Below are 19,165 nucleotides of genomic sequence, written 5' to 3'. Positions count from 1 at the left end.
CTAGTGAAAAGTAGGTATATTAAATAAGGGGGGGTCTAAAAATGGGGTGATGTTGAGTTTGGTTGTAGTGGTAGAAGAAGAATTAGGGCTTAAAAAAAAAGATCCTACAATTCACTACCCAAAGGAGTCCCAAAGCAGCTTACAGTTGCCTCCCCTCTTTCTCCCCGCATCAGACACCCTGTGAGGGAGGTGGGACCAAGAGACCCCTAAGAGAACTGTCCTGTGAGAACATCCCTAAGAGAACTGGGACTGACCCCAGGTCACCCAGCTGGCTGCTTGTGCAGGAGGAGTGGGGAATCAAACCCAGTTCTCCAGTTAGAGGCTGTTGCTCTTAACCACGACCCCAAGCTGGCTCTGGTGTATGCTTGGAAGGCGACTTTTGTCTCCCGTAGTAATCCAAAACAAGTTTCAGGTGTGGGGGGGGTATTGTTGGTCTGCGGCAGAGTTCAAGTTCAAGGAGCACCTGAAAGACCAAGCAGATTTCGGGGGCACAAGGCTTGAGAACCAAAACTCCCTTCATCAGATTCAAATAGGAAAGGACATCTTTGTGCCCTTATATAGCCCAGTCTGGAGGACTGAAGGAGCCAGGCTGCAGAGGTATCATGCTAAATGTCACCAGCTGCATACAGCAGGGGATCCATCAGCATCTGTAGGACGATCATTTCAGAAGGCAGCCATGTTGGTGTGCATTAGAAGAGCTGTATTTGAATCCAGATGTACTTTAAAGACCAAGAATACCAAGAGTAGTTCAGAATTTCTGGACTTGAATCCAGAGTGACTGGACAGTGTAGGAAGAGCCCCTCCTCCTTGGGACTTTTGACCTCTGCCTCAACTCCAGTTGGCAGCAAAAGCAGTAATACGAGTTGCTATAGGGTGATGTATAGGGTGCAAGGGCCTTGATTGTGAAATCTTCTATGTTAGTAAACATAAGAACCTCAGAAGAGCCATTTTGAATAACACACTTTCAATTCACTTCCTGTGCACTTTACAAATGGATTTTACTGGATGAAATAGCAAAGCCCACTTTCAAAGGATCACAAAAGTGCATTAAAAGGATCATGAAAGTGTATTAAATGGATCATGAAAGTGCATCAAAAAGTTCACGAAAGTGCATCAAAAAGATCACAAAAGTTCATCAAAAAGATCACGGAAGTGCATTGAAGGTGCACTAAAAATGCATTATTCAGCATGTATAAAAGTACTGCTTTGCCCCAGCCTGAAACAGCTTTGGGGGGACGCCTTTTACTCCTCTGTGTAAAGACTTGCACATAGCCATCAATACACAGAGATACTTTGCACAGATTGCCTTAGAAATGGGGGATTGCCTGCAGCTGTTAAGGGGGCAGCAGCCTAGCCAAGGGGGCTTAAAATAAGATGGCAGCCCAAGCGTGGAAATGACCCCCTGTCCCGTGTTTCTCTGGCGACTGCTCAGCCCAGCAGTTGGAAAGGACTTTAAGTATGGAAAAAACAGTGTTTTGTTTACACCCTGGTGTAATCAAGGAGTGCCTCTTTTGTAATGGTCAGCTGCTTCTGTCTGGGGGATTTGGGATTTGGAATGTTTATTTTCGGTCCTAGCCATTCGCTGGTGGATGGGAGCCTTTGATTAGCTATAAAGAGATTGCCCCCTCCCCCCAATATAATGTGCAAAAGTAAGCCCCTGTCTGCCATTTCAAGAAGCTGGGTCTCCTGGGAAATTTGGAAAAGGGATTTGTAATGTAAAGGTAGATCAAGGAGGGGAGCTGTGTGAGTCTGTGTGGAGCTGGAGAAAAGAGCAAAAGTCCAGGAGCTCCTTCAAGACTAACAGCATTTGTTCGGCAGTGGATTAGCTGTCGTGAGTCCCTGCTTGCTTCTTCAGAGACAGCGAGAATGGGGGTCCATTTGTCCTTCTACCACAAGGTTGATGGATTTCCATTCTGTGTGGCTAAACATGACGTGTCCCATGGAGATAGATCGAGATGGACAGCCTTGTTAGTCTGTCTGGAGCAGCAGAAAAGAGCCAGGGTCCAGGAGCACCTCCCAGGCTGCTCACACAACGCAAAGGGTTCTTGCTCCTCAGTTATGTGTGTCCCCCTCCCCACAAAAGAAAGAACACTTCGAGGAGGGGCAGGGAACTGTTCCAGTTGGTGGCAGAAGACAGGACTTGCAAGAAGGGGTTTCGGTTACAGGTAGAAAGGTACCGGAGGAATATTAGGAAAAACATTTTCACAGTCTGAGGAGTTGGGAGGTGGAATTGGTTGCTTTGGGTGAGCTCCCCCTCACTGGGAGTCCTCAAGCAGCGGCTGAGGGAAGACTGTGACAATTCTGTGAAGGCTCAAGGGGGTGGCAGGTAATGGTGCATGAACGATAGGGATGTGAGTGTCCTGCATAGCACAGGGGGTTGGACTAGATGACCCAGGAGGTCCCTTCCAACTCTATCATTCTATGACTCTAAATTCCGTCTAAACCTCCGGAAGAAGTTCCTGACAGTCAGAGCGGTTCCTCAGTGGAACAGGCTTCCTCAGGAGGTGGTGGGTTCTCCATCTTTGGAGATTTTTAAGCAGAGGCTGGAGAGCCATCTGACGGAGAGGCTGATTCTGTGAAGGCTCAAGGGGGTGGCAGGTGACAGTGGGTGAGCGAGAGGGTTGTGAGTGTCCTGCATAGCGCAGGGGGTTGGACTAGATGACCCATGAGGTCCCTTCCAACTCTAGGATTCTAAATTCCGTCTAAACCTCCGGAAGAAGTTCCTGACAGTCAGAGCGGTTCCTCAGTGGAACAGGCTTCCTCAGGAGGTGGTGGGTTCTCCATCTTTGGAGATTTTTAAGCAGAGGCTGGAGAGCCATCTGACGGAGAGGCTGATTCTGTGAAGGCTCAAGGGGGTGGCAGGTGACAGTGGGTGAGCAAGAGGGTTGGGAGTGTCCTGCATTGTGAAGGGGGTTGGACTAGATGACCCAGGAGGCCCCTTCCAACTCTGTGATTCTATGACTTTCCAAGGTTGCTTTGGGATGATCCCGTATTGAGTAGGGGGTCGGACCAGATGGCCTGCAGGGGACCTTCCAGGATTCTGTGTTTTCACACCAACAGAGCAGGAGATATAATATTGGCCTGCCAGTTTTTAATTTTTACAGGTTTCTGCCTTGGTGCTTGGGCAGGCGGTGATAACGCAGCTCTGTAGGCAAAAATTAAAGAAATTTACAAGGTGTTTTGGGGAGGTTCCAACTGCTGTTAAAGGCACCGGAGCATCCCAGGCTGTGTGCTGTTGGGTCAGCTGTCCACCCGATGTCCTGAGAACGCACTTGGCATCCATGCAGCCGCCGGAAAAATATTTTCCTGTGAACATTCTGTCTCTCGTTACAGAGGAGATGCAATTCTGCTTAATCTACTGGGAGTGTCTAAGTGGAGGGAAAACCTTAATTTGCGCTGGATTTTGTGGCTGGAGCGAAACCAGCGGTGTGTGATATTCTCTCCTCCCACCCCCCACCCCCCTTTCATATTATTGTTCTGTTGAATGCAGCCGCTGGGACCTTCCTTGCATGATAACTTTGGGCAGTTTTCTTTGATGCGGGGTTCCAGGGTGGCTGGTTTTCCGGAAGGGTTAGAGACGGCAGACGGGCTTCCACACGTTACCCCCGCCGTACCCAGAAGCACTGGGCAAGGATCTTCAGCGTGGTGCCCACAGCACTCACAGGTATCTTTCCTGGTGCCCACCAAACATTTTCAGAAAGTAGACGGGACAAAGTGGGGATCTTACTCAGCACGGTTTCCCATGGGCCCCTCGGATTTGTGCAGGTGAAAATCACCTGGTTTCAGCAGCTGTTGCTGATTCCTTGTTGGTTTATTGTCTCCTCTACACCCCTCTTACTACTCTTCTCTCCTGCACTGGGGCTTCCTCTGTGTATGTCAGGGGTGGGCAGACTGTGGCCCTCCAGATGTCCATGGACTACAATTCTCATGATCCCCTGCCAGCATTCGCCTCGGTTGGCTTCCCCACTGGTGGACCTACTGAAGGTCCCTGGATTTTGGCCACTGTGTGACACAAGAGTGTTGGGTTGATCACTGGCCTGATCCAACAGGGCTTCTCTGATGTTCTTATAGAATCCTAGAGTTGGAAGGGACCTCCTGGGTCATCTAGTCCAACCCCCTGCACTGTGCAGGACACTCAGGACCCTCTTGCTCATCCACTGTCACCTGCCACCCCCTTGAACCTTCACAGAATCAGCCTCTCCGTCAGATGACTCTCCAGCCTCTGCTTAAAAATCTCCCAAGATGGAGAACCCACCACCTCCCGAGGAAGGCTGTTCCACTGAGGAACCGCTCTGACTGTCAGGAACTTCTTCCGGATGTTTAGACGGAATTTCTTTTGCATTAATTTCATCCCATTGGTCCTGGTCCGTCCCTCTGGATGTCTATGTCTGGGGCAGGGATGCTCTGTCCCCCTGGTGCTGGGTGGGCCAGAGTGGGAGGTTTCCTGGAGTTCTGGCCCTGCTGCTGGACCTCCTGATGGCCCCTGGGTGACTCAGAGTGCTGCACAGGATGGGCCATTAGCCTGATCTGGCACAGCTTCTCTTTTGTTCTGATGAGACCAGCCCTTTCTGAAGACCTCTGATGTTTGGTTCAAACATGGGATCCGCATCTTCGGGTGGAGGAGGATTCAGGCCACCCGGCCTCCTTCCTGTGAGCCTGGCAAGGCTGCCAACCTGGGTGCCGCGGGAAAGGTCACCAGGTGGCTCATCCCCACAGGGAGCGGTGCCCTTTTCCTGTTTCTGGCGGTCAGAGCGCCATCGCTGGCGCATGCAGGAACGAGGACCCCGCTGCCTGTTGTTTCCGGCTGTTTCCATAGCAACAGGAGCCCCTTCGGCAGAGATGCTCTTTGCACCGTGTGGGATGCGCAGCGAAATCACGGTGGAGCGCAGACGAGGTGGGGCTCCCTCCGGAACAGCCTCGCCCGGCTGGAGGCTCCAGCCCTGAGTCACTCCCCCCCCCCCCCCGCATTAACTCCTCCCGAGTCCCCCAGGAGCACAGGGCACTTAGAGGATCGATTCCCGGCAGGGGGAGAGCAGACGGGAGGTGCCAGGCTGGCAGCAGCACAGGCCGCAGTGCCTCTGCCCGGCTAGGCGGAAAGGAAAGCAGCCTCCCTGCCCTGTGGCTGGCCCTGCAGAGGGACTGGCTGGCCCCTGGGTGAGACGGGAGGCTGGACTGGAGGGACCCTCCCTGGCCTGACCCAGCAGGGCTCTTCTGAGGGTCTTCTCAGGGGAAGGCCTCGGCCTCTCTGCCCTGTGGCTGGCCCCTGGGTGAGACGGGAGGCTGGACTGGAGGGACCCTCCCTGGTCTGACCCAGCAGGGCTCTTCTGAGGGTCTTCTCAGGGGGAGGCCTCGGCCTCTCTGTCCTGTGGCTGGCCCCTGGGTGAGACGGGAGGCTGGACTGGAGGGACCCTCCCTGGCCTGACCCAGCAGGGCTCTTCTGAGGGTCTTCCCAGGGGAAGGCCTCGGCCTCTCTGCCCTGTGGCTGGCCCCTGGGTGAGACGGGAGGCTGGACTGGAGGGACCCTCCCTGGCCTGACCCAGCAGGGCTCTTCTGAGGGTCTTCCCAGGGGAAGGCCTCGGCCTCTCTGCCCTGTGGCTGGCCCCTGGGTGAGACGGGAGGCTGGACTGGAGGGACCCTCCCTTGCCTGACCCAGCAGGGCTCTTCTGAGGGTCTTCTCAGGGGGAGGCCTCGGCCTCCCTGCCCTGTGGCTGGCCCTGCAGAGGAACTGGCTGGCCCCTGGGTGAGACGGGAGGCTGGACTGGAGGGACCCTCCCTGGCCTGACCCAGCAGGGCTCTTCTGAGGGTCTTCTCAGGGGAAGGCCTCGGCCACCCTGCCCTGTGGCTGGCCCTGCAGAGGAACTGGCTGGCCCCTGGGTGAGACGGGAGGCTGGACTGGAGGGACCCTCCCTTGCCTGACCCAGCAGGGCTCTTCTGAGGGTCTTCTCAGGGGGAGGCCTCGGCCTCCCTGCCCTGTGGCTGGCCCTGCAGAGGAACTGGCTGGCCCCTGGGTGAGACGGGAGGCTGGACTGGAGGGACCCTCCCTGGTCTGACCCAGCAGGGCTCTTCTAGAAATTATGTCTCCTAGTTTTGGCCTTGCACCCACTGCTTTGTTCTGAGCCGGACGTGCACATCCGATTTCTATGTTCCAGCAGAGAAAGAAACCCCATCCGCAAACCAGTCATTGAAGGGAAGTGGATGAAAGCCACTGAGCAAGGAAAGAGACCAGAAGGAGACCACAATGGCCCTGCAGGGAGACGAGGGTGGGAGGGATCCTGTTTGTTAAAACCTCAGAAGGGAGGTAATGCCAGCAAGGTGCTCTGATGTCAAGTGTGCACCACAAACCCACTTCTGTTCCTTGAGAGATGCCCCATGGCAGTGTGAGCCCTCCAGATCTTGCTGCGGCCAGGAGGACATGGGGTTGCAAGCAGGCCGATCAGGGAGACCTTTTGCGAGGATCTTATCGGAGATGTGCCGAATGTTGCCCGCAGGCTGCTAATTGGTTAACTGAGAGCCCCAAACTGAGAGCCCTCTGGGTCCAGGGACGTCTGGGCTCTCCGTCCACCATCTCCTCTCCTGGTGACAAACAGCCCTGCCTGCCGGTAAACCAGGAAGCCCCGTGCCCCAGTTCAGTTCCGTTCCGTACCCGGGAGAGGAAGAGGACCGCCGTCGCCACTGGTTCATGCCCAGCGTTGTCAAGGCAACCGTGACCGACGAGCAGCGGCAAGGATGGAGACGTGGTTGGCTTCCTGGATCCTGCTTGCGAGGCCTGCAGCAGGTAGACAGAGGCAGCCTCGGATACCGGAAGAGGAGGCTGCAAGCTGCAAAGCTTTGAAATCTGGGTGCACCAGGCGAGGGCGGGACATGCTCCGTAGGGTTCGTGCAAAGACATGAAGAGATGTCTCCAGTTAAAAGGACTGAATAGGAGGTAGAGTGAAAGACCTTTGTCTGAGACCTTGGAGAGCCAAGGATAGGGCTGTGGTTCAGAGGCAGAGCCTCTGCCTGGCAGGCAGGAGGTCCCCGGTTCAATCCCAGGCAGCATCTCCATCTAAAAGGACCAGGCAGGAGGGGATGGGGAAGACCTTGGCCTGAGATCCTGGCTCAGTGGCAGAGCCTCTGCTTGGCACGCAGAAGGTCCCAGGTTCAGTCCCCGGCATCTCCAGTTAAAAAGGACCAGGCAGGAGGGGAGGGGAGACCCCGTAAAGCCATGGAGAGGGGCCATGGTTCAGAGGCAGAGCCTCTCCCCAGCATGCAGGAGGTCCCTGGTTCAATCCCCGGCAGCATCTCCAGTTCAAAGGACCAGGCAGAAGGTGATGTGGAAAACCTTTGCTTGGGGCCCTGGAGAGAGGCTGCCAGTTTGAGCAGGCGATACTGAACTCGGTGGACCAGTTGTCTGATTCAGTAGAAGACAGCTCCATGTGTTTTCGTGTGTACAGAATTAAAATCCCATGGGCGGTATGGTGGCTTTGCCTGTCCCCTTTGCTTCTATTTGAGGAACGTCAAAGGAGAAGATTTCCCATGTCGGATGTGTCCAGTGCTCCAGGAGTCCAGTGGTCCTTTAGCAGATCATCTGCATTTGACACACAGAGATATTTTGCTCCGTGTGACTGTTGCAGCTGAGTGGTGGCCCTGGTCTTGTGTTCCATAAATCTGTTCTCCGTCCCTTTAAGCCCGTGGCCTTTCCGGCATCTTGTAGCAGTGAGTTCCGCAATTCTGCAGCCCGTTGCATGATCCAGCGCTTCCCTTTTTCCGTCTTGAATATATTGGCAGTCCGTTTCGTAGGGCGGGCCTCGGTTTTCATGCGATGGGAGAGGAGAAGGTTGCTTTCTCTACACCAGGGATCCCCAAACCTTTTGAGCCACGGAAGGGCTGCCTCCCTCAAGAGGGAGAGCCTGCCACAAAATGGGTGCTGCAGATTATCTTCAGCAGCAGTCTGAACAGCCTTCTGCAGACGCAGTGCCTGGCGGAACAAGCTCCCGGGAGAGAGCAGGGCCCGGGCGGAACTCCCCGAGTTCCACAGGGCCTGCAAGATGGAGCTCTTCCGCCAGGTCTATGGTTGAGGCCTGCTGGATAATTAACAACATTAGGGGAAGCCGAATGGCAGGGGTAGTCAAACTGTGGCCCTCCAGATGTCCATGGACTACAATTCCCAGGAGCCCCTGCCAGCGAACGCTGGCAGGGGCTCATGGGAATTGTAGTCCATGGACATCTGGAGGGCCGCAGTTTGACTACCCCTGGCGAATGGGATTACTGGGGTGGGGAGTGTCCAGTTTTTTACTGATTGTGTTTGTGATCTTATTGTGGTGCAAACATGCAAACAAACAAAACTTCATGCCTAAATCTCAGTCTTCCCTCGCGCCCCTCCTGTCTTCCCCCATTCCTCAAATTTGGCCACAAATTACTGTTGCTTTTCTTGATGCGATAACGTGTTTGTAAACTATCCTAGATTGTCTTAATCGGTAGATTTGTTAAATGTATTGGTTTTATTGGTTTAACGTTCTGCAAACTGGCCCAAGGACGTCGATAAAATTGAAAGGGTACAGAGGAGAGCGACGAAGAAGATCTGGGGCCAAGGGACCAAGCCCTATGAAGATAGGTTGAGGGACTTGGGAATGTGCAGCCTGGAGAAAAGGAGGTTGAGAGGGGACATGATAGCCCTCTTTAAGTATTTGAAAGGTTGTCACTTGGAGGAGGGCAGGATGCTGTTTCTGCTGGCTGCAGAGGAGAGGACACGCAGTAATGGGTTTAAACTTCAAGTACAACGATATAGGCTAGATATCAGGAAAAAGTTTTTCACAGTCCGAGTAGTTCAGCAGTGGAATAGGCTGCCTAAGGAGGTGGTGAGCTCCCCCTCACTGGCAGTCTTCAAGCCAAGGTTGGATACACACTTTTCTTGGATGCTTTAGGATGCTTAGGGCTAATCCTGCGTTGAGCAGGGGGTTGGACTAGATGGCCTGTATGGCCCCTTCCAACTCTATGATTCTATGAGACTTAGAGGGGTGGTATTTAAATCCCCCTATAAGTGGGTGGGTGGGTGAGAAGAAGGCGGACGGATAGATGGATAGATTGATAAACTGTAACTTCCCTACATTCCTGATGTCTCCACTTACAGGGCCTGGGAAGGGGAGACGCCAGCCCTGCAAGTTGACACATTCGGGGTCCGCAGGCCAGGCTCATTAATTCTGGGGGATGTGTGTGTACGGGGGGGGGCATAAAGGAGAAGTTTCTTTGGCCTCGTTCCCTCCCGGCTTTCCGTGACGACATTAGTGGCTGCCCGAAGAAGCCAGCAGGTTACGTGCCAACCTCCTCGGCTTATTGAGCCCATAAAATGAAACGGGCAGGAAGGAAGAATGGGAAATCAATAGCGGATTGAAATGTGCCGTTTCCTTCCTCCTGTTAGCCTCTTTTTCGTGTCCGCTGCCAACTCCTTTGAATTGGATTTGATGAAAGGGTTCCTCTGTATTGACGGGGGACAACCAACTGTGTCGTTTCCCAGGCGCGATCGCAGGAACCTCCCCTGAAATTCTCTACGAAAAATAAAGCCAAACTTCTGTCAGCGGCCTCTCTTTCCACCTTCTGTCCTTTTTTGGGATTAGATAGGTCCATGGAAGGAAAGTCGACCAAGTGAGACTGTGGGGAACCTCCCCTTTCAGAGACAGTCAACCTTTGATATCGAGTACCAGGAGGTCAAACTGCTTTAGAGAACAATAAACTCTCCAGTCCAGCATCGTGTCTCACACAGTGGCCAGCCAGGCTTTGCACGGAGAGTGCTTCAAAAGTGGAATTCGCTGGCAGAGGATGTGGTGATGGCCACAGGAATAAACAGCTTTAAAGCGGAATTAGATAGATTTATGGAAGAGAGTCTGCAAATTACAGTGTTTAGAGGGAGGCTCCAGATTAGGAAGAAACCTGTGAATCCCAGAGCCAGGAGATGACATCGGGGGAAGGCCTCGGCCTCTCTGCCCTGTGGCTGGCCCTGCAGAGGAACTGGCTGGCCCCTGGGTGAGACGGGAGGCTGGGCTGGAGGGACCCTCCCTGGCCTGACCCAGCAGGGCTCTTCTGAGGGTCTTCTCAGGGAAAGTCTCGGCCTCTCTGCCCTGTGGCTGGCCCTGCAGAGGAACTGGCTGGCCCCTGGGTGAGAGGGGAGGCTGCACTGGAGGGACCCTCCCTGGCCTGACCCAGCAGGGCTCTTCTGAGGGTCTTCTCAGGGGAAGGCCTCGGCCTCTCTGCCCTGTGGCTGGCCCTGCAGAGGAACTGGCTGGCCCCTGGGTGAGACGGGAGGCTGGGCTGGAGGGACCCTCCCTGGCCTGACCCAGCAGGGCTCTTCTGAGGGTCTTCTCAGGGAAAGTCTCGGCCTCTCTGCCCTGTGGCTGGCCCTGCAGAGGAACTGGCTGGCCCCTGGGTGAGAGGGGAGGCTGCACTGGAGGGACCCTCCCTGGCCTGACCCAGCAGGGCTCTTCTGAGGGTCTTCTCAGGGGAAGGCCTCGGCCTCTCTGCCCTGTGGCTGTTAGTCCTCCAGTGTTGCTGGTTGGCCACTGTGTGCAGTGGTGCTGGATGAGATGGACCACTTGTCCAATTCAGCAGGGCTCTTGTGTTCTCATCAAGGCCCTCCCTGGTCTTCCGAGGGGCCTTTCTGCTTCAGATGCACCTTCCTTCTCAGCGCAAGGTACTTCTTGCAGCAACCACTTTCCACTAGTACCAATTCTTACTTTTCTTTTCTGGAGGATGGTGAAATAATCGTTCAGTAGCCTCGATTCATGGCCCTGTCCGCTCTCTTCTTCATCCTCCCCCCCCCCCCCAGTTTTCTCAACCTCATTTCAGCTCCAGCAGATCAAGCATAGAACTGATTTTCTGTCATCCAACATTTATTTAAGCCTGATAAATCTGATAAGGAGGTCTCAAAAAGCGGGTTTTTGCTTTGTAGAGGAGGGAGGGTGTTTTAAAGAGAGCTTGACAGAGTGCGGGAGATCCAGAAGCAAGGAGTTGGTGGAGCTAAAAAAAATATCCACACCTTGTTTTGTAAGAATACTTAGAGGAGCCCAACAACAGAGCAGAGATGCTGAGGCCTTCCGCAGATATTGCCTCTGGTTCTGGAAATCTGAGATTGACTACCTCTGAATGTGGAGGTTCCGTCAGTCCCCTTATCTAGTAGCCGTCGATGGATTTATCCTCCATGAATCTATCCCATCCCCTTTTCAAGCTGTAAGTTCCTGTGGCCATCCCTGCATCCTCCGGCTGTGAATTCCACATTGTTGTGACTTTATGTGTAAAGTGACTTTTCCCTTTGCTATCCTGAACCTCCCTCCCTCTGTCAGCTTCTATGGATCCCCTCGAGTTCTAGTATTATGGGGGTGGAGAAAATTTTCACTGTCAGCCCCCCCTTTGTGTACCCCGTGGATCCTTTGACAAACGTCCATCAATTCACCTCCGCGGTCGTATGTTTTCCAAACCGAAAAGTCCCAGAATGTTCAGCCTCCCCTTAGGTCCTCCTTGGGGCACCTGAAATGAAATGGAGCCATGATGTGAGTGAGGAGGGGGTGAATAACTCCCCCCACCCCATCCCTGGGGCCATTCTCCTGTCCTGAAATTTCCTCAGGTTTTATTGGGAGCTCACTCAGCCCTCCGACTTTGGGTGTTTTGACACATGCTAAATAATGTCGTTTTTAGTGTCTTACCCCGTAAGATGCGGTGGTAAAGTGCCTGGGATTGAAAGTGCATTATGGAACGTGTGTGAAAGTGCCCATGATATGTTCCACTGTTCCATGCTCCTGCTGGGCCCTGCTGTGAGTCACAGGCGTCCCTCCCGGGAACGACCCCGTTGAGAAATCATTTACTTTTTTCATGTTGATGTAGCACCTTGTGGCTAAGCGGCATGGCAGCTGTTATTGATTGATTGATTTCATTTCTTAACCGCCACTCACGGACCAGCCGGCTCACAGGAGCTTACAGACAATGAAAAGGACAGACATACAATAAGATACCTGTCCAGCCACTGCTTGAAGACAGCCAGTGAGGGGGAGCTCCCCACCTCCTGAGGCAGCCCCTTCCACTGCTGAACTAGACTCCTAGAATCCTAGAGTGGGAAGGGGCCATAGAGGCCATCTAGTCCCACCCCCTGCTCAGTGCAGGATCAGCCTCAAGCATCCAGGAGAAGGATCTGTCCAGCCGCTGCTTGAAGACAGCCAGTGAGGGGGAGCTCCCCACCTCCTGAGGCAGCCCCTTCCACTGCGGAACTAGACTCCTAGAATCCTAGAGTGGGAAGGGGCCATGGAGGCCATCTAGTCCCACCCCCTGCTCAGTGCAGGATCAGCCTCAAGCATCCAGGAGAAGGATCTGTCCAGCCGCTGCTTGAAGACGGCCAGTGAGGGGGAGCTCCCCACCTCCTGAGGCAGCCCCTTCCACGGCTGAACTAGACTCCTAGAATCCCAGAGTGGGAAGGGGCCATGAAGGCCATCTAGTCCACCCCCTACTTGTAGGGCAGGGAGGGAATCGGGTCAGTTCCCAAAACTCAGGCCCCCTCTCGTCTGGCTGGCTGGCACGCAGCGGCGCCCCAGGGTCTCTCTGATCATTGGACATCTTGGGAAGCTTCCCTTAATGAGTGCCTTGATGGGGAGGCTGCTGCTGTTGCCATGACGACGGTGGGGTTTCGGCGCCCCTCTTGGGAGGCGGGCCCAGCAGGTCCCCCTGGCAAGCGTTTGCCTCCTCTCCGTCTCTCCGGTTTCCTCTTTGACCAGGTAGCTGTCGGCGGCCGCCTTGACGTTCATCGGCCTTGACGGCTGTTCGGCCTCATTAGCGCCTTTGATCACTTATCGGAGGTCCGCCTAATGATTCCCTCCAGTGGGCCCAGTTTTGGGAGGGATGGCGAGCGGCTATGAAAAATGCATGGCGCCATTATTTAAACATGAGCTTCCCCTCAGGGGATTGGGGAGGGGGGTGCGTGCGTTTTAATCTCGTCTCGTGGGTGAACTCTGTAGTTGCGCGGAGAATGCAGCATCTGTGGGGGTGGGAGGCCAGAGAAGACGGGGGCCTCATTGTAGATTAGGGGGGTGGGGTGGATAAAAGAAGGCAAATGATGCTACTTTAAGGCTGGCGATGGAGAGCTCAGCAGGGTTCCGAATCTTCTTCTCCTTGGCTCCACCAAAAGGGAGACTGCAACAAAGAAACCAGGAAGAGGTGGAGGCTGGGAAGGTCAGCCACAAAGGAGCTAGAAAAGATCCTTAAGCGGATGGATCCTGGCTCAGGGGCAGAGCCTCTGCCTGGCATGCAGGAGGGCCCAGGTTCAATCCCCGGCAGCATCTCCAGTTAGAAGGACCAAGCAGCAGGGGATGGGAAAGAAGTCGAAGGAAGCTTCATGAGAAAAGGGCATAACTCCGTGGTAGAGCCTCTGCTTGGCATGCAGATGGTCCCAGGTTCAATTCCTGGCATCTCCAGTTGAAAGGACCAGGCAGGAGGGGAGGGGAGAGATCTTCACCTGAGACCCTGGCTCAGGGGCAGAGCCTCTGCATGGCATGCAGGAGGGCCCATCCTCACATCTCCACTTAAAAGAACCAGGCAGGAGGGGATGGGAAAGACCCCTACTTGAGACCCTGGAGGGCTTCTGCCAGTGAGCAGGGAATACTGACCTTGACGATCAGTAGAAGGCTTCATGTGTCCATGTGTTGCTCCTAACCCATATCAAGATCGTTCACGCCATGTTGGATCAGGCCAGTGGACCATCCAGCCCAACACTCTGTGTCACTCAGGGGCCACCAGGAGGTCCACCAGCAGGGCCCGAACTCCAGAACCCCCCCCCCTTCCCTCCCAAGCACCAAGAAGGCAGAGCACCGCTTGAGTGCACCCACCTCTGTGCCTGGGGTTTTCTTCCTTTAGTCGCAAGGAGGAAGCAAGGCTGTGCACAGAAGGGTCCCTGGCCTCTCGTGAACTCTATTGTCCGTCTCCTGCCTACGTGGATTTCCTTGGCGCATTCTGCCAGCCCCCCCCCCCCGTTTCCTCCTGCATGTCCGGGTAGCTGTTTGTAACAAGCTGCCGTTTGCCATGACGTGTCTCCATCCCCGCTGGGGGTCTGGCCACAGAACAGATGTCTGCGATTATCTAAGCGTGTCTCTGGAGCCCTGGGCAGGAGGGTGGCGAGAACAGGGTAAGGTCAGCGGACGTGGCTGGTGCGGCCTTGGGCAGCATCTTGCATAGTGGGCACCTCAGGGACCCACAGAGGGGTGGTACGTGGGCTGGGTCCTGAGCTCCGCATCAGAGGCCATCTCAGAATTTGCCAGGCCTTAGCAGTCTCATGCATGCTCTCGCTCTCTCGTGAACAACAGAGACATGTGGAAATGTACCACGTGCATCAAATTTTAGTGGTGTGGTTGCTTGCAGTGGTTTTTCAGCTTCATAGAATTGGAAGGGACCTCCAGGGTTATCTAGTCCAACCCCCTGCAGAAGGCAGGAAACTCACAACTACCTGCTTGGCTGCTTGGTGTTGCTAACACCGGCTTCGGAATTATCTGGGGATTCCAGGGCGGAGCCTGCGAAGGGTGTGAGTCAGGAAGGGGAGGAGCTTAGCAAGGACGTCCCTCCCTCTAAGGCCGCCATTTCCTCCAGAGAAACTGATCTGCTGAGTAGCACAGGTATCTGGAGATGTGCGCGTTCTCATGGAAGCTTATGTCCTGAATAAGACCTTCTTGGCCTCAAAGAGAGCTAGTGTGGGGGGGTGGTGAAGAGCGGCAGCTTCTGATCTGGTGAGCTGGGTTTTGTTCCCTGCTCCTTCTCCACATGCAGCCAGCTGGGTGACCTGGGGCCAGTCACAGCCCTGATAGCGCTGTTCTCACAGAGCAGAAAGGGATTTGTCTAGCTGCACAGAGACGGCCAAACTGTGGCTCTCCAGATGTCCATGGGCTACAGTTCCCAGCATTGGCTTGAGGCTCATGGGACTTGTAGCAAAAGTTTGACCACCCCGAGTCTTGCAGGTCTGATTGGCCACAGAGATGTACATCCTCTGGACTTCCGTGGTCATTTGTCCAAGAGAGAGGGAGGAGAGTCTTCGGCCTCCAACTGCACATGGCACGCTTGGACTGACCTGCCCCAGCATCTGTGGCCTGTGGGTGTGCTCTGTCGATGGTGTACGTTTCTGGTTAGGATCTGGATTCGAGTCTCGTGGTGGCATAAAGACCAACATCATTTTCCCCCAGGCTGCATGTAGTTGTTAGTCAAAGCTCCCTTTCAGAGGAGGCCTGTAAGCAGGAGACCCCCTCTCCCGCCCACCTTGGACTCCCTCCCCTTCCAGTTGTGCCTGGGGCCCCCTTCCCCCAAGAGCAGCTTATTGGGACCGCCCGGGGGGGAGGGGAACTCGCTTCTGCCCATGGAAATCCACCGTGGGATCCAGGCCAGTGACGAGCGGAGCCCCAAATCATGCTCCGGAAGGCCGCCAAAGCCGCGAGCCAACAAAGAACCGTTCAGTTTGACAGGTGCTCTCTCTTAAAGAGCCGTTCTGCAACTTATGGCCGGAATGCTAATCAGAAGGAAATCAAGTGAATTGGCCTGGAGCGAGAGCTCCAGGGTCCTGAGGGGAGGGCTCAAAAGAGGCTAGTAGTGCTGTGTACATCCCACGGGGGCCAAGCTTTGTGTCCGTTTATTACTGTTTGTGGAAGGGTTGTGGCTCAGTTGTAGGACTTTTACTTGGCATGCAGAAAGTCCCAGATTTAGTCCCCAGCATCCCTAGTTAAAAGAACAAGAAAGACCACCACCCGAGACCCTGGAGAGCTGCAGCCTGTATCAGTAGGGCAAAATGCCAGGACCTGAATGCAATTGTGGTGCAATCTGCCAAATTATTTCCCCTCTGTCCCAGAAATGTGAGTGTTGTGCTTTCCAGGGAGATGTGACTGAGCTCTTTGTGCTCTCCCCAGTTGTGACTGAATAGATTGAAAACTTTGAGAATCGTTTTCAGGGGGGTTGCCCAGTCGTTCTGTCTAGCCGTTGTACCTACTTGGCTACATATTTTATATTATTATATGCATCCCGTGTGTAACTCTGCCATGTTATCAGTAACCATGAGTATATAAATAAAATCGGTAACCATGTCGGTAACCATGAGTATATAAATAAAAGGGGTAAGGACTCTTGGGCGGAGTTTGGTGTTAACACATTTGGGCCAATTAGGTTGCGCATTGTATGCCTCTGACTGGTGATTGAACTCCCACCCCTAACTGTCTCTTCACAGTTCTGCCGCTTCATCGAAATCCCTGGCCACTAAGACAGAGATGGTTGGGGGGGGGGGAACAGACTGCCCCCCAGCGCCTCCTGCACTGCCCTGAAAAGGCCCACCAAGGCCTCTGCAGGCCTTTTGGAGGTGGCAGAAGGGGGAGTGATCTACCCCCTGCCTCAAAAAGGCACACCGAGGCCTCTCCAGGCCTTGCTTGGCCTGCCCGGGGCCAGGGGTGGGGTGGCCTTGCACCCGTTGTATTCAGAAATACAATAGGCTTTCCTGTTAGTAAATAAATACTAATATGAAGCAGCCTCATATGTGCATTATTCAGGGGGGGGCCGTGGCTCAGGGGTAGATCCTCTGCTTGGCCTGCAGAAGGTCCCATGTTCGATCCCGGGCCTCTCCAGTCCCAACAGGTCGGGTGATGGGAAAGACCTCCACCGGAGACTCCAAAGAGCCTCTGCCAGTCTGGGTAGGCAATACGGACCGTGGTGGACCAGGAGTCCGATTAGTATTAAGGCAGCTTCACGTGTTAGAATCATAGAATCATAGAGTTGGAAGGGGCCATAGAGGCCATCTAGTCCAACCCCCTGCTCAACGCAGGATCAGCCCTAAGCATCCTAAAGCAATGTTCATGAGAGGAGGAGTCTGCCCAGGGGGGGGGGAACACTACATAACACGGCTGCAGATGGCCACTCCCTGTGCCAAAGGAGAAATTAATATTACAACACGCACCTTGGGTTTTGCCGCCTGAGAGGTAGGGGGAAAAAGTTGAAAATCAAAAGCTCAGATTTTGTAGCAGAGAGATCAAAGCGTGCTATTTGGGCAGGAATAGCTTTGAGAAGCAGGTTGTGCTGCAGAAAACGTTAAAACTCTAAGGCAGCGTCTTTTTCATCGTCTCCGTGAGAGCACGTTCGCCGTGGACAGAATGAGTCACGCTGAAGCGATGAACATATTTTTGAGCATGTGTTGTCTGGGTCCATGGCGCATCCCGGAATTTTCTGCTGTAGCTTGTCCTACATTTTAAAAATCCACACTGAACATGAAGGAATAGGATTTTTGAAAGCATTTAACTCTTCCCTAAGAGGAACTATCTCATAGGGAGGTCTTTCATTTTTAGGACCGGCCCAAATGTCTAAATTTGCCACATTCAAAATCAGGGTGGGGGTGGAAGTAATTGGGGAAAATGGTCAAAGGGGTCTTCTCTACCCCCAGAATCCCCGCCCCCCACCCCACTGCTTAGGGCTGATCCTGCGTTGAGCAGGGGGTTGGACTAGATGGCCTGTATAGTCCCCTCCAACTCTATGATTCTATGATTCTAAATCAATTCAAATGAAATTCCATCTAAACTTCAGGAAGAACTTCCTGACAGCTAGAGTGGTTTCTTTCTAAGAAGGGGTCTCTTCTGCTCAATCGAACCAGCCTACGGTTCGTGACAGGTATGCTTGAGGCTGACCCTGCATTGGCTTGAGGGTTGGACCAGATGACCTCTGTGGTGCCTTCTCTCTCTCTGATGCCAGGATTTCAAGAACCAGCACATCTGTCGTGGCAGGAGTTCATCTCTGTGGTGTCCCGTGATGCTTGGTGGTTTGGTTGGCAGCAGACTTCATACCCCCTCCAGTGGAAATTCATCCGCAGAGATTAGCGGCCCCAGATGTCCGTTCCGGCAGCCGTAATGAGAACTGATTGAATTGCCTCTTGACGGGAGGATCTTCTCTTGCTCGATGGCTATCACTTTGATGTGTTTGCAGGAAGGGCCGTGGGGTGAGAACCAGTGTCGGATTTCCCATTCCTGTGCGGATTTGAATCCGCAACTCTCTGCGTTCTCCAGGCGGGCAGAATAGCTCAACGGGCCAATTGACGACCACATCTCCGCCGGTGAACGTGTGAGCACAGATGCAGGGTGAACACACGTGCGCATGCTGGGCTTGCGGCTTGCACAAAACTCCTGTGCGGTAGGCGTGGGCGGAGGGAATCATTGGAGCAAATCTTTCTCTCGCGGTCTGCAGAAGGCGACCCATTTTGCCCGCCAGGTTTTCTCAGGTTTTGGCTTCCGTGTACTGAACCGAGCCTGTGCGGGGTTTGACTGAGCAGGCAAACTGGGAGCAGAGCTTGAGAGCAGCCGGGGTGGGGTAGGGGTGGGGGGTTCTCAGGCAGAAGATAAGGTGTGCTCTGGGTTGTGGCAGGTCAGTGTGGGAGAGCATGTGCCAGAGCACAGAGTCTCCCTCCCCTTTCCCTTAACAATGGGGGAAAGGCCAAGTGCATGAAGACAGAGGGGGAGACCTGCTAGCTTTGTGTGCTCTGGGAACTCTGCCCTGCGTTTCTGCATCTTGCAAGGCACGGACAGGGCTGTTGCGGCAGTCGGAAAGAGGGTTATCTCCGTCTCCTTCTGGACGTGTTCGCTTCACCCTAGGGGAGCTGACAGCCAGCGCATTGCGATGACAAAAACCAGACCCCATCCTTTCGTGATAGAATAGAATGTTTTAATAGAATCATCAAGTTGGAAGGGAACGCCAGGGCTATCTAGTCCAACCCCCTGTGGAATGCAGGACGCAAGTACCTGCCCACCACAGTGGCCCCAGGTCAATGCCCCCAAACCAGAATCACTGAGCTCTCTGCACGGCGAGGCAAGCACAGAACTCCTGTCTGCACTAAACTCCCTCCAGCAAGAGAGAGAGAGTCACTCCAGAGCACCTGGGGGTGGCGTTGGCTCCTTTCCTTAGTAGGGTTGGCTCCTTTCCTTAGTAGGGTTAGCGGGGACTTGTGCTTGTCCTGGAATATCCACACCTGCTCAGTTTTGGAGGTTTCTACCCCATTAACTGACTTTCTCTCTCTCTCCTGTTCCCTCCCTTTCTTGTTTTGCAGAGTTTTTAAGAAGGCCAGTCCCAATGGGAAGGTGAGTTGAATTCCTCTGTCGATTCTACCCATTACTTTGATGGGAGTGGATCTCAGTAGGGAGGGACAATCAGCCGA

At 54.0% G+C, this 19,165-nt stretch overlaps 1 protein-coding gene across 7 annotated transcripts in view; it reads left to right on the top strand.

Annotated features, from left to right (window-relative positions):
• ARRB1 (arrestin beta 1) overlaps window positions 1–19,165 on the top strand; it is a 101,179-nt gene that overhangs the window by 41,010 nt on the left and 41,004 nt on the right. For all 7 annotated transcript variants that reach the window (XM_077341155.1, XM_077341153.1, XM_077341151.1 and 4 more), the window contains one exon: window positions 19,058–19,088. In XM_077341155.1, coding sequence (XP_077197270.1) covers window positions 19,058–19,088 — 31 coding nt within the window. The remainder of the gene's footprint in view (window positions 1–19,057; window positions 19,089–19,165) is intronic.

This window comes from Paroedura picta, chromosome 6 (genome assembly GCF_049243985.1).
Source record: "Paroedura picta isolate Pp20150507F chromosome 6, Ppicta_v3.0, whole genome shotgun sequence".
NCBI lineage: Eukaryota > Metazoa > Chordata > Lepidosauria > Squamata > Gekkonidae > Paroedura > Paroedura picta.
Note: the sequence above shows the minus strand (reverse complement) of the source record. Positions and strands in the feature narration are given on the sequence as shown.